This window comes from Schistocerca serialis, chromosome 6 (assembly GCF_023864345.2).
Source record: "Schistocerca serialis cubense isolate TAMUIC-IGC-003099 chromosome 6, iqSchSeri2.2, whole genome shotgun sequence".
NCBI classification, from domain to species: domain Eukaryota; kingdom Metazoa; phylum Arthropoda; class Insecta; order Orthoptera; family Acrididae; genus Schistocerca; species Schistocerca serialis.
This window is the reverse complement of record NC_064643.1, coordinates 560,832,140-560,847,156: the sequence shown is the minus strand read 5'-3', so window position 1 is coordinate 560,847,156 and position 15,017 is coordinate 560,832,140. Positions and strand designations below refer to the sequence as shown.

At 40.3% G+C, this 15,017-nt stretch overlaps 2 protein-coding genes across 7 annotated transcripts in view; one reads left to right on the top strand and one right to left on the bottom strand.

Moving 5' to 3' along the window:
• LOC126485127 (probable phosphorylase b kinase regulatory subunit beta) overlaps positions 1 to 15,017 on the bottom strand; it is a 188,420-nt gene that overhangs the window by 66,836 nt on the left and 106,567 nt on the right. For all 5 annotated transcript variants that reach the window (XM_050108765.1, XM_050108766.1, XM_050108767.1 and 2 more), the window contains 3 exons: positions 12,777 to 12,892; positions 12,502 to 12,647; positions 9,205 to 9,337 (listed from right to left, as the gene is read on the bottom strand). In XM_050108765.1, coding sequence (XP_049964722.1) covers positions 9,205 to 9,337; positions 12,502 to 12,647; positions 12,777 to 12,892 — 395 coding nt within the window. The remainder of the gene's footprint in view (positions 1 to 9,204; positions 9,338 to 12,501; positions 12,648 to 12,776; positions 12,893 to 15,017) is intronic.
• LOC126485128 (uncharacterized) overlaps positions 11,413 to 15,017 on the top strand; it is an 81,214-nt gene continuing 77,609 nt past the window's right edge. The window contains exons 1-2 of one of the 2 annotated variants that reach the window (XM_050108771.1): positions 11,413 to 11,545; positions 11,647 to 11,761. The gene's annotated coding sequence lies outside the window, so the exon portion shown is untranslated. Of the gene's footprint in view, positions 11,546 to 11,631; positions 11,762 to 15,017 lie in introns of both variants that reach the window. The other variant, XM_050108772.1, reaches the window with a different exon arrangement.

Sequence of the window (15,017 nt, the reverse complement as noted above, 5' to 3'; positions counted from 1 at the left end):
GAGAGAGGCAATTCTGACGTTACGGCTAATAATGGAAGCAAGGCTAAAGAAAAATCAAGACACTTTCATAGGATTTGTCAACCTGGAAAAAGCGTTCGACAATATAAAATGGTGCAAGCTGTTCGAGATTCTGAAAAAAGTAGGGGTAAGCTATAGGGAGAGACGGGTCATATATAATATGTACAACGACCAAGAAGGAATAATAAGAGTGGACGATCAAGAACGAAGTGCTCGTATTAAGAAGGGTGTAAGACAAGGCTGTAGCCTTTCGCCCCTACTCTTCAATCTGTACATCAAGCAAGCAATGATGGAAAAAAAAGAAAGGTTCGGGAGTGGAATTAAAATACAAGGTGAAAGGATATCAATGATATGATTCGCTGATGACATTGCTATCCTGAGTGAAAGTGAAGAAGAATTAAATGGTCTGCTGAACGGAATGAACAGTCTAATGAGTACACAGTATGGTTTGAGAGTAAATCGGAGAAAGACGAAGGTAATGAGAAGTAGTAGAAATGAGAACAGCAAGAAACTGAACATCAGGATTGATGGTCACGAAGTCAATGAAGTTAAGGAATTCTGCTACCTAGGCAGTAAAATAACCAATGATGGACGGAGCAAGGAGGACATCAAAAGCAGACTCGCTATGGCAAAAAAGGCATTTCTGGCCAAAAGAAGTCTACTAATATCAAATAGAGAGAGAGATAGAGCATGGGGCAAGAGTGAGAAAGAGAGAGGGCCTTCTGGTGGGGACAGCACTACATTGTGAGAAGCCAATACAGGGCTTAGGACGCAGTGTGTGACCATATTAAGAGAGGCGTCTCTACCCCTCCACCCAGCCTCTGAAGAACCACTGAAGAATAGTGTAAATTTACAGGCAATAAGGAGGCAAGTAGACCTTGACATTACGTCATGGCAATAGCTGGCGAGGTCAAAGGAAAAAAGTGAACAAAACTCAGCAGTAGGACACTCCGAGAGGAGAAGAGATCAACAGGATAGCACTAGAGAGAAGTTGAGGATACTCTGACGCAAAGTGCTGCACGCAAGCAGCTGTTTTCAGTGTAAAGAATATGCAGACATTATAATATTTAACACTGAATGAGTGCAGGGAGTTGAGTGTAGCACACAATGTAGTAGAAAAGTAGACTGTGTAGGTGGGTGGGCGGAGGGGTGAGTGGAAGGTAGAAGAGTAGAACAGAAAGAGGGAAAGAAAGAGAGGGAGGGAGACTGCAAGGAGGGAAACGTGATTTTAAATTAACAGGATGAGGGGGGACAGGGTGGGGATATGGGGTAGTGGTTGAGAAAGGTATGGCCCAGGAGCTAGCAGAGTTTGAGGCCAGGAGGATTATGGAACCAAACAATGTGTTGCAAGGACAGTTCTCATTAACATAATTTAGAGAAGCTGCTATTGGACAGGAGAAGCACTAATAGTGAGCATGCTGTACTCAGTAATATGTTCTCTTAATAAGAGGTCAATTGTGTCCTCAGCCACAGTTGGGCAGTAACTTTGTGTTTGACTGGGAATAAGAAGAAGTAGAAGACTCAATCCTATGATCTTCAAATACAGTACTAATGATGTGCTGTTTGTCACAATCTTGTCAGTTAGATAATATAGGCATGACACAGCAAATTGATGTGATATGGAACGAGCATGTAAGGTTGTTTGTAGGGAAGGCTAACGTTCAACTTCAGTTTATTGGGAAAATTCTAGGAAAAGTTTAGCTCATCTATAAAGGAGACTACATACAGAACAGTCATGTGAACCATTATTGACAGATAGAAAGGTTGCATGTGTTTCAGTGTGCTAGGCAATTTTCAATTATTATAAAAAAATGGAGCAAAGAATTTGCCTTAAATTTTGTGTGAAAAATGGAAGCAAGTGCTCTAAAACACTTGAAACAGTGACAGTGGCAAGATGGCTGAGAAGGTGTCAATGACGAACCTTGCTCCGGATGCCCCGGCAAATCAACAACAGATGATCATGTTGAAGCTGTGAAGAAAAATGTTTTGGAAAATCATCGCATTACCTTAAGAGAAGTTGCTGAGGATGTTAGCATATCAGTTGGCTCATATCATGCAATTTTTTGGATGTTTTGGGCATGAGACATGTTTCAGCGAAGTTTGTTTCAAAACTTCTCAATTATGATCAGAAGAACCGACGCATGAGCATCGCTCAGGAGCTCTTGAATGACATTAATGATGATCTTTATTTCCTCAAAAGGGTCATAACCGGTGATGAAATGTGGGTTTATGGTTATGATGTGAAAAACAAAGCCCAATCATCCCAATTGAAGCATCCCAGAGAACCAAGACGGAAAAAAGCACGCCAAGTTCGATAAAATGTCAAAGTTTTCCTCCTTTTTTTTTTTCAATTAGAGTGCATCATGAATTTTTACCTCAAGGTTGTAGGGTCAATAAGGAGTATTACCTTGTCATTATGTGCTGTTTATGAGAAGCAATACACAAAAAATGTCCAGAATTGTGGAAAAACAATTCATGGCTTTTGCATGATGACAACGTACCGCTCATTCATCGGCGCTTGTGAGAGATTTTTTTGGCTAAAAACAACATGACAATCATGCCTCAGCCACCATATTCACTGGGTTTTGCCACCTGCAACTATTTCTTCTTCCCAAAAGTGAAGAGACCTATGAAAGGACGAATATTTTCAACGACTGAGGAAATAAGAGCTGCATCACTGGAAGTACTCAAGGCTGTACCAAAAAGTGCTTATGAGAAGTGCTTCGCGGATTGGAGGAAGTGTTGGCACAAGTGTATTGTATCTGAGGGGGTTTACTTTGAAGGGGACAACATGAATATTTTTTCATAAAAATATAGAGCCACCTTATGATTCCGTAGATTTTGAAGATCTCACACTCAGGACTTCTTCTCTTCAACCTACATATTTTTGGAGATTCATGGATGATTTTTTTATTGTTTGGCCACATGGAATGGAAGCTCTTAATCGGTTTTTAGATCATTTTAACTGTCTTCATCCACACATCAAATTTTTGATGGAAATTGAAAAAGATGGCAAATTACCTTTCTTGGATGTTATAGTACATAAAAAAGAAAATGGTACCTTGGGACATGGTGTATACTGTAAACCCACACACACACATGGACCGTTATCTTCATTCTACGAGTTATCATCCACCACATCAGTGCATGGGAGTTCTCCATACATTAGTCAAGAGAGCTTATGCCAGTTCTGATTCTGGAAATTTGACACATGATCTGGATCATTTTAAGGCTGTCTTCAAGCTCAACGGATATATCGATCATCAAATTAATCGTGCTTTTCAGTTTGGACCATCAAGTGAACCAGCACTGGACCCTAGTAAATCAGTTGCTTTTCTACCCTTTGCTGGAAGTATTTCTTCAAAAATTTCTAGAATTCTCAGGAAATATTATATTAAAAGTTTATTTTTGCCTTTGGCCAAGACTAGAGCCCTGTTTGGATTTGTTCAAGATGATTTGTGATTGAGAAAGCCTGGAGTTTATAAAATTCCCTGCCATTGTGGAAAGGCCCACATTGGACAGACAATTAGCATTGTTCATGACCAATGTGTGGAACACTGGCATCACATCCAGCCTGAAAAATCTGCCGTCACCGAACATTGTCTCAATGAAGGGCATAAAACGTTGTTTAAAGAGAGGGAAATTGTTGCTCTGGCTTTTCGTTGCTGGGATTGTATGCTCAAGAAATCCATCGAAATATGATTATCTGATGACATTATTAATAGAGATAAAGGTTTTCCTTTGAGCAAGATATGAAACCCTATTTTACCTGATATAAAACAACAACGGTCTGGTGTTCGACCCGTTACACCTTAATTTGCGATTTATCACTTTTGTCAGTTTCTACCGCTGGCAGCTCTGTAATTATTCACTTCGTAGGGGGCAGCTCTTCCACATCTCACGCAGGCGCAGTGACCTGTGCCTGGCATATAAAGGAGCTGCCATTTCTGATGTTCATTCAGTTCTAGTGTGATTGGGTACTCAGCGATTGCACCTGAAGATCGTGACCAGCCGTACCACCAAAATATCATGCACTAAAGATGATCATATCCGGCAGCATACTCGTGAGGAGCATAAACATATAAAGTCACCTTACTTTTTAAACACACCTCATATAACACTAATATTTTCACAGCATTTTCATCTATACATAAGATAATACTTAAATTATGTATTCTCTCACCAAATCATTAAAAGATGAATACCAGCAATGAAATATGAGTGATACTTAAAAATATATGAAAATGTATTCAATAAAAGACAAGAAAATCCGGATTATGTGGTTGCTGTACCCAGCACTGCTAAAACAAGTCTTCATACTTCCAATGATAAGTATTGTTGTTTTTATGGGATTCAGTGTGAAGACTGGTTTGATACTGCTTTTCACACTAGTCTATCCCGTGCAGGCCTTTACATCTCTGCATAACTACCTGTCAAGTGTGTGTCCAATCAGCATTATGTTCATACGGCAGCATGTGTGAGAGAGAGGATGAATAAACTTTGGCACAGCTTGGCAGAAGTTGCTGAAGATGATCAACACTACCTTGCCTAATGACACAGACATTTGTGTGGCCTGCGTATCCACATGGAAAGCACACACATGTGCAAAGGCCACGAAGTTGCAGTGTACACAGGCTCCATGTTGTTCTGTAGGCCTTGTACTGTGTTATGACACAGCTAATCCTAATGTTTTCTTACCCATGTGGAAGGGGCCATATCTCTGTTAGATTGCAATCACTGAGTGCACATCCACTTGGAAACAAGTAAGATGCAGCCACATAAATAGTGAATGATGGGGAAGAACTGTCACTCACAGGGCTCGTAATGTAAACACATTGCTGAACTGCTTACTTTAGTCAAACTCAGGACTCCCACTACAATGTCTATCTCTCACACTTCCCTTCATCACTAGAATAACATTTCCATGATGCTTCAAGTTGTGTGCTATTGTGCAGTTTCTTCTTTTAACCGACTTGTATCATAAATTTCTTTTCTCCATAGTACAAAGCAATACCTCCTCATCAGCTGTCCATTTTATCCACATAATATTCAGTAGTCTCCTGTGGCACAACATTTCAAAAGCTTCTATTCTCGTATTGATTGAACTGCTTATCATCCATGTTTCACTTATCTACAAAGCTACATTAAAGACAAATACCTTCACAACAAAATTCCTAACATTTAATCTATACCCTATGTTACTGAATTTCTCTTTCTCATAAATGTTTCTCTTGCTATGCACAATCTGCATATTATATCCTCTCTACTTTGGCCATTGTCACTTATTCTGCTGCCCAAATAATGAAACTCATTGACTACTTTTAGTCTCTCATTTCCTAATCTAATTCCCTCAGCACCATCTGATTCAATTTGTCAACACACCATTGCTTTTTACTTTGGCTGATTTTCCTCTTATAAATTTCTTTAAAGACACTGTTCATTTCGTTCAACTTTTCTTCCAAGTCATTTGCAGCATGTGACAGTGTTACGGTCTGCAGTGTCATCAACAAATCTCAAAGTTTTAATTTATTCTCCCTGAATTTTAGCTTCCTTTACAAATGTCTCTTAGTTTCCTTCAAAGCTTGCACAATGTATACATCGAATAACTACAGGGATAAGCTAAAATTCTGTCTCACTACCTCCTTGACTATTGTTTCCCTTTTATGTCCTTCAACTCTTATAACTGCAGTCTGATTTATATAAAACTTCCAGATAACCTTTCACTCCCTAAATCTTATCTCTGCCATCTTCAAAATATCAAAGCGTATATTCCAATGAACACTGCCTAAAGCTTTCTCTAAATTTACAAATGCTATAAACACAAGTTTGCAGGATTTTATTTCTTTAGCCTATATTCTAAGGTAAGTCAAAGGATCGATATTACCCAGCATGTTCCCCAATTTCACCAGAAACTAAACTGATCTTACCCAAGGTTGTTTTATATCAGTTTTTCATTTTTCTGTAGATAATTTGCAAAAGTATTTTCCAATTACAATTTATTACACCAAGGGGTCAGCAATGTTCAAACTTGTCAGTAACTGACTTTGTCAGAATTGGAATAACTATTATCATTCCATAAATATTTGTTGGTGAATAAACATCAATTGAGAAGTAAAACATTAATGAAAATTCCTGGATGGAGTAATACACAAAATAAGGGAAAGGCAACCATTCACCCAAAGTGGATCAAAGCATGGGCACAGTAATACATGACAGAATACAGCATTCACACCGGCTTTCAAGCACTAGCTCTTCTACTAGCAATAGTACACACATTCCTGCACACAACTGCACAGACATCCAAACACACACTCCCGTGGCCACAGCAAGACTGTTAAAGTTAAAGCAAACCAGTGTATATTCATAGAAAAGAAACTACAAAACAATATAAAAATATAACAACTAAAAAGATGTAACCAAATAGATAATTTGAAAACTTAAAATTTCACTTGTATAGAGACAATAATAATCTTATCTGTTAGTGTGGAAACTATGAATGATTAATCCCATCTGTTAATGTGGGAACTATGAATGAAATTGTTATTTTGATTATCTGTAAGCAGAGTGCCAGTAAAACTGTCAGGATATCTTCAGCTTTGTAGCTCAGTTTGTTCTTTGGTAAGTGTATCTGGCTAAATTTTAAAATGACTCAACTTTTGATTTTTTTCTAGAATTTTTATTTTTTTTCCTTTTTTGCATGATGAAGGATTCTGAATTTATTACAAATGTTTTGGGATGTGTGTTTGTTGTATTTGAGACTGTTATATCCGTGAGTAAAGCCAAGTCTGAAGTACATAGTTAATAACAAAACGGGCAACTGTTAATGACAAAAGAGGCAACAGTAAGGCTTTAGACGTGGCGAGAGGAGCTACAGACCCGGTAGTGGGCTGCCCAACACTGGGCTGATGAGTGGCTGGATTTGATAACAAGTTAAAAGCTACAAAAGCACAAAGAGGGCTGATGCACTTCTGACAATGGGGTCCTTGATAAGGATTGGACTTAAAAGTTAATATACAAACAGCACTTCTGTTTAGAGAGAGAGAGAGAGAGAGAGAGAGAGAGAGAGCATGGGGCAAGAGTGAGAAAGAGAGAGGGCCTTCTGGTGGGGACAGCACTACATTGTGAGAAGCCAATACAGGGCTTAGGACGCAGTGTGTGACCATATTAAGAGAGGCGTCTCTACCCCTCCACCCAGCCTCTGAAGAACCACTGAAGAATAGTGTAAATTTACAGGCAATAAGGCGGCAAGTAGACCTTGACATTATGTCATGGCAATAGCTGGCGAGGTCAAAGGAAAAAAGTGAACAAAACTCAGCAGTAGGACACTCCGAGAGGAGAAGAGATCAGCAGGATAGCACTAGGGAGAAGTTGAGGATACTCTGATGCAAAGTGCTGCACGCAAGCAGCTGTTTTCAGTGTAAAGAATATGCAGACATTATAATATTTAACACTGAATGAGTGCAGGGAGTTGAGTGTAGCACACAATGTAGTAGAAAAGTAGACTGTGTAGGTGGGTGGGCGGAGGGGTGAGTGGAAGGTAGAACAGTAGAACAGAAAGAGGGAAAGAAAGAGAGGGAGGGAGACTGCAAGGAGGGAAATGTGATTTTAAATTAACAGGATGAGGGGGACAGGGTGGGGGTACGGGGTAGTGGTTGAGAAAGGTATGGCCCAGGAGCTAGCAGAGTTCGAGGCCAGGAGGATTATGGAACCAAACAATGTGTTGCAAGGACAGTTCTCATTAACATAATTTAGAGAAGCTGCTATTAGACAGGAGAAGCACTAATATTGAGCATGCTGTACTCAGTAATATGTTCTCTTAATAAGAGATCAATTTTGTCCTCAGCCACAGTTGGGCGGTAACTTTGTGTTTGACTGGGAATAAGAAGAAGTAGAAGACTCAATCCTATGATCTTCAAATACAGTACTAATGATGTGCTGTTTGTCACAATCTTGTCAGTTAGATAATATAGGCATGACACAGCAAATAGACGTGATATGGAACGAGCATGTAAGGTTGTTTGTAGGGAAGGCCAACGTTCAACTTCAGTTTATTGGGAAAATTCTAGGAAAAGTTTAGCTCATCTATAAAGGAGACTACATACAGAACAGTCATGTGAACCATACTTGGATACTGCTCTACTGTTTGGGATCCCCACCAGGTTGGTTTACAGAAAGGTACTGAAGCAATTCACAGGTGTGCTGCTAGGTTTGTTACTGGTAGTTTCAATCAATGTGTGAGTATTACGGAAATGCTATGTGAACTCGAATGGGAATTTCTTGGAGGGAAGAAGTTATTCTTATCAAGAAACACTACAGAGGAAGTCTAGAGAACCAGCATTTGTGACAGACTGCAGAACAGTTCTATTGCCATCAACATACAACTTGTGTAATGACCGCAAAGGCAAGATAACGAAAGTCAGGGCTTGTATGGAACAAATAGAGTATAGACAGTTTTTTTGCCTTGCTCCAGTTACAAACAGAACAGAAAAGGAATGGCTAGCTGCAGTAGAAAATGGGCATGTGGAGCATATACATAGATGTAGACGTAGATGGTTGGTGGTCATGCCCACAAGCTGGGCAGACATGACAGCAGGGTTGGTATACAACTGGAATGCTTCCACCAGAGGTCCTGCCTCTATTACAAAAGGATATGCCTATAACAAGATTGGAATATGATATGCTATGAGGATATATAGAACAGGTCTTCCACCTGGTCTCCCACAGGAACATGACTCATATGACATGGAGGAGTGTGTCATAAAGATGGACAAGAATATTTCATAGGTAAACTGGATGGTGGAAACCACTTTTGAGGAGGTAAGAAGAACAATGGGAGCAATGTTCCTTATTTCTGTACAAAATAATGAGAAGTTACAGCCCTGTTGAAGGTTGTGTCTGCATCTGCAACACCGGGACAGTGTAGCTGTGTGTGTGTGTGTGTGTGTGTGTGTGTGTGTGTGTGTGTGTGTGTGTGTGTGTGTGTGTGTGTGTGTAATGGGACGGTGCATTTTTATGTTGATTAGTTAGCTCCAAAGAAGGGTACTGTCTAAGGCTCAGCAATGTTTTAAGTTTTTTCATGCCTGCTCAAAGCTCAGTGTCTTAACTGCATGGATAATAGATACCTTTACTCACTACATTATTTAAAAGCTCTCATTGTTGACTGTTAACGTGTTGGAATTGACAAACCTGTTGCACCATTAAATTCATAATTTGGACCTTCTCTCTTCAACAAGAGTCCAAAAAGCTGGGCTCTTCCATGCAGTCCTTCTGTGCTTCTAAGAACATCTAGAATTTCCCAAGTTGGTTTATTCCACAAGACCTTAAATTAATAAAATGTACATTCGGTATAAGAAAATTAATTTTTTCGCGCACACACACACACACACACACACACACACACACACACACACACCAGCACAGCAATGGGATACATCTTAATTGAATATACACTCCTGGAAATTGAAATAAGAACACCGTGAATTCATTGTCCCAGGAAGGGGAAACTTTATTGACACATTCCTGGGGTCAGATACATCACATGATCACACTGACAGAACCACAGGCACATAGACACAGGCAACAGAGCATGCACAATGTCGGCAATAGTACAGTGTATATCCACCTTTCGCAGCAATGCAGGCTGCTATTCTCCCATGGAGACGATCGTAGAGATGCTGGATGTAGTTCTGTGGAACGGCTTGCCATGCCATTTCCACCTGGCGCCTCAGTTGGACCAGTGTTCGTGCTGGACGTGCAGACCGCATGAGACGACGCTTCATCCAGTCCCAAACATGCTCAATGGGGGACAGATCCAGAGATCTTGCTGGCCAGGGTAGTTGACTTACACCTTCTAGAGCACGTTGGGTGGCACGGGATACATGCGGACGTGCATTGTCCTGTTGGAACAGCAAGTTCCCTTGCCGGTCTAGGAATGGTAGAACGATGGGTTCGATGACGGTTTGGATGTACCATTCAGTGTCCCCTCGACGATCACCAGTGGTGTACGGCCAGTGTAGGAGATCGTTCCCCACACCATGATGCCGGGTGTTGGCCCTGTGTGCCTCGGTCATATGCAGTCCTGATTGTGGCGCTCACCTGCACGGCGCCAAACACGCATACAACCATCATTGGCACCAAGGCAGAAGCGACTCTCATCGCTGAAGACGACACGTCTCCATTCGTCCCTCCATTCACGCCTGTCGCGACACCACTGGAGGCGGGCTGCACGATGTTGGGGCGTGAGCGGAAGACGGCCTAACGGTGTGCGGGACCGTAGCCCAGCTTCATGGAGACGGTTGCGAATGGTCCTCGCCGATACCCCGGGAGCAACAGTGTCCCTAATTTGCTGGGAAGTGGCGGTGCGGTCCCCTACGGCACTGCGTACGATCCTACGGTCTTGGTGTGCATCCGTGCGTCGCTGCGGTCCGGTCCCAGGTCGACGGGCACGTGCACCTTCCGCCGACCACTGGCGACAACATCGATGTACTGTGGAGACCTCACGCCACACGTGTTGAGCAATTCGGCGGTTCGTCCACCCGGCCTCCCGCATGCCCACTATACGCCCTCGCTCAAAGTCCGTCAACTGCACATACGGTTCACGTCCACGCTGTCGCGGCATGCTACCAGTGTTAAACACTGCGATGGAGCTCCGTATGCCACGGCAAATTGGCTGACACTGACGGCGGCGGTGCACAAATGCTGCGCAGCTAGCGCCATTCGACGGCCAACACCGCGGTTCCTCGTGTGTCCGCTGTGCCGTGAGTGTGATCATTGCTTGTACAGCCCTCTCGCAGTGTCCGGAGCAAGTATGGTGGGTCTGACACACCGGTGACAATGTGTTCTTTTTTCCATTTCCAGGAGTGTATACAGGATTTGTTTCTGGCCACTGAACAGTTTGCAGTTATGTGATTTTTAAAACCATACCATCTAAAACAAAAAACAATTATATTTGAAGAACAGCTTTCCCATGTGACTGTAATAAATACAACAAATGTACTTAACAATATGTGACAATATAAGCATAACTGCATTTACTCAGTTTGCCAAAATACAAGACAGATATTTTACTATTAAAATGTTTATTTGCGTCATGGATGATGAGATTATATTATGTTGCTCTGAAGTAGTTTGTAGCTTCAGCCCACATACAGGATCCAGAACAAATTTTCACTCTGCAGTAGAGTATGCACTGATTTGAAACTTCTTTGCAAATTAAAACAATATGCTGGAGCAGGACTTGAACCTGGGACCCTTGGCTTTCACATTCAAATGCTTTATCAACTGAGCTATCCAAGCATGACTTACAACTCATCCTCACAGCTTTAACTCCACCAAACTTTGAGTCATGAGTTGTGCTTGGATAGATCAGCTGGCAGAGCACTTGCATGTGAAGGTTCCAGCAAACAGTTTTAATCTCCCAGGAAGTCTTAGGTATAAGATGTTTGTGTGATGATAATCCAAATGTTCAGGAATGATGGAGAAGGGCAGCTGCAACAATATGAAATAAGGATCCCATGTTCAAAAACAAGTGAGTTGAAAGTTCTGAGAGAAAATCTGTTTTGGGATTATTCCACTAGTTATACAATGTACTAAAACGATTTATTACATATGTAGTTACTAATATTGCAGGACTGGCAAATACCAACATGGAGATGTACACTTTAAGACATTCTACCAGGAATCTCCAATGACACATTGGAGGTGATGTGATGTGTATGCAGATGTGGTCAATCCTAATGTAAAGGTCTGTAAGACTAAAGTGTAGTCAATCAGTTTTAATGAAATGGTGTTTAATCATGGTTTAGAATTAGTAGAAATGAATTTTGTGGATGGGCAAGCAAACCGAAAATGTACGGAAACTAACAAGTTAAATTAGTCCAAGTGTCCATGAAGTGGAAAGAAAAGGAGAATTTTTGTTAAAAATTCTGTCGATGAAGAGGTCATTAGAGACAGAATAAAAGCTTAGACTGAGGACAGAAACTGGGTGTGCCCTTTGAAAGAAAGAAACCATTTTCATATTCACCTTAAACAATTTTTTTCATTTGAACTTCCATCCCCTTAAAAAGTGAGTCCAATGTCTTATCAACATGTCACCGTACTCAGTATGGGGGAACACCTTATGTAAAGTAATATTGGAGCAGCAGCTACATCCCTACCGTTCACAGGAAATGTCTGCTTTCAACTTCTGCTGACAATGTGTTGTGTTGAATTTACGTGTGCTACATTACTGTATGCCTGACCACCTGTTTCTCATTTATGTACTTTATTCAGTTGAAACCTGTTTCACAGAGACAAAATGCTCAGAAGTCACAATAGTCATTTGTGACGAGCCATCACCACAGATTTGCAGTGAAACTGCATGTGGACATAGTCAATAATTGCTTCACAGGACCATTCTCCAAAAATTTGTGGAAGATATCACACTTGATCTTTGTGCAAGTGACATTCTGCTATCACAAAATAGCTCGAACAATGGCCACTGACCTGATAGTTTCTTCTGTCTTCATCATAAGCAACAGCCCTTGGGACATCTGTTAGACTCTGATAACCAATGTAATCATGCTCAAGCTGTTTAAATGGTTCAAAAACCATTTCAGAGGTTTCTACAGTGTTCATGAAATCAAGATGTTCTGGAAAACAAGTTTTCTGATTCAAGCATAATTATATAAAAATGAAAATAAAGTTATATGGTGTCACCATACAATTTTTACTGTACTGTCTAATGTAAGTTTAATAATGCAGAAGTTATAGCAACTCACCAATGCATGAGGAAGATATTAAATTCTGTAACCTCCCTATTCTCACTTTCATTCCATCACAGAATCCTTTTTTCAGCATGGCAAGCAAATCTAGCATCTCTGTAAACTGTGGATCCCTTAAATCAAGAGAATATTTTTAATATATCATATATACAGTAGAACAAAGTAAAACAACACGCGTCATAGGTTTAACTATGATGATGAAGAATTACAATGAAAGTATACAGTGATTTGAATGAATGAACAAATAATTTCCATACAGATCCAACCCTCTCTATGGTTCAGAATGTAATTTCTTATTCTGGTGCAAAAGTCTATAACAGATTGTCAGTGAACATCAAGTAGGAAATTGAAACTCCCCAAATATTTAAAAACACAGTGAAAGAATATCTCATTAGCCACTTCTTCTACAATTTATCAGAATAACTAGACTCAAGAATGTACATTCTATTTAACTTTAATATCGGTATTCGATAAATCTTGACTTTGCCAGTATGTAGACAACTGACAGTGATCTGTGTGAGCTTCATATATGCTCCAATTGAAGATTTAGATAAAAACAGCAGTTAAATCACACAGGTGAACTAGGAACAGTCAAGTTTTTCAATAAAGCTGCTTTTCTTCTACCATACACTCTGTCAGTGAAGAAGCAATACCTTGTAACTAACAAATAGGTTGTTTTGGTTTTTCAGTCAGTTAATATCCTTGACTCTCAATGCATCTAGTCTTATTGCCAGAATGACAAATTTTTAATTACTAAAAAAATGAACTAAAACAATACCACATATGTGATACAGTGAAAAACATAGATGAAAATATTGTCTAACTGCAAAAGAATGAAATACTGCATAACTAGTGGTTTTTGGATAGGTAAATAATACTGCGTAAATGCAAAAGCACATGCAGCCACAACACTTGTTGTTGCTTACTATGTATGTCCTAGGGTTCAGAAGTTGTTCCTTTGTTGTATCTTCAGTTCATGAAAATGGACAGCATTGTACAAGATGATCTTTCTACTGAGGAAAGAATTGCTTCTTGGCAGAAATTAACATATGAAAGGGGAGATTCCTGTTGGAGAGTGATAGGCAGCAATATAAAAATTGTTTTACTATGACAATGAATCAAATATAAACTGGAAATTTTGATTTGCACACCTTTCTGTAAATGGAGAGTAGTTGCTTCGTTTCCAGTGACTGTTGTCATGCCATTTCTTTAGACAGCATCACAATATCAGAACAAGTGGTACTCTCGCCTGTTGCACAACACATTCTATTCAAGTTTCTCACAACATAGGTCATAAACCATGCAAAATTTTGAAAAGACTTGCAACATAATTCAGGGACAACAGCCTGGGAAAGAATTAAGTGTACACATGCTACAAACTGTTTAGCAGTTTTTTGAGGATGAGAAACAGTTGAGAAAGAAGCACACCAATGTTGCCCAATGGCCAGGACAGCCGAGAAAATAACAGTTGCTGAATTTGCTACTGAGGTTGGTACAACAGGCGCTGACAACTTCATATTTCAGAAAATGTCTGCAAGGTGGTTCCCTTGTCTTCTCATCATAGAGCACAAATTTTATCATCTCAAGGTGTGCAAACAGCTACTGATAAGCTACCAAACTGAAGGGAAACATTTTTTGCACTGGACTGTGACCTGCAATGGAATGTGGGTACATCACTACACTCTAGAATTGAGAGAGAGAGAGTGAGTGAGTGAGAGACAGAGAGAGAGAGAGAGAGAGAGAGAGAGAAAAGCAGCATGGAATTGTGCAAAACGAGCAATTCTGCAGCTATCAATGCCAAAAACCATCTCCCTAGGGGAAGATTCTTGCAACAGTCTTTTCTTTATTTTAAAGGAGTTCTTCTCATTGATTTTCTTCATGAATGTTGTATGGTGAACACTGCATACTACTGCAAACTTTGGACCAAGCATTTGATCACAAAAGGCCCACGTTTCCAACCCTGGACAACAACTGACCCCACACAGCTGCCTGAACTCAATAAAAAAAATGTAAGAATTGTTCTCGACTACACTAGAACATTCTCTCTACAGTTTGCACTTATTGCCCTGTGATTTTCATTTGTTTGGACCACTAAAGAAAGGAGTCGGAGGACCCAGATTTGACATTGATTGTGTTGTCAAAGTGTTCAGGCGCAACTGGCTGCTGTTATAGCCATGCTCATTTTCTGAAAATAGGATCAAGAAACTGTCTATCTGATGGGATAAACATGTTTCCCAT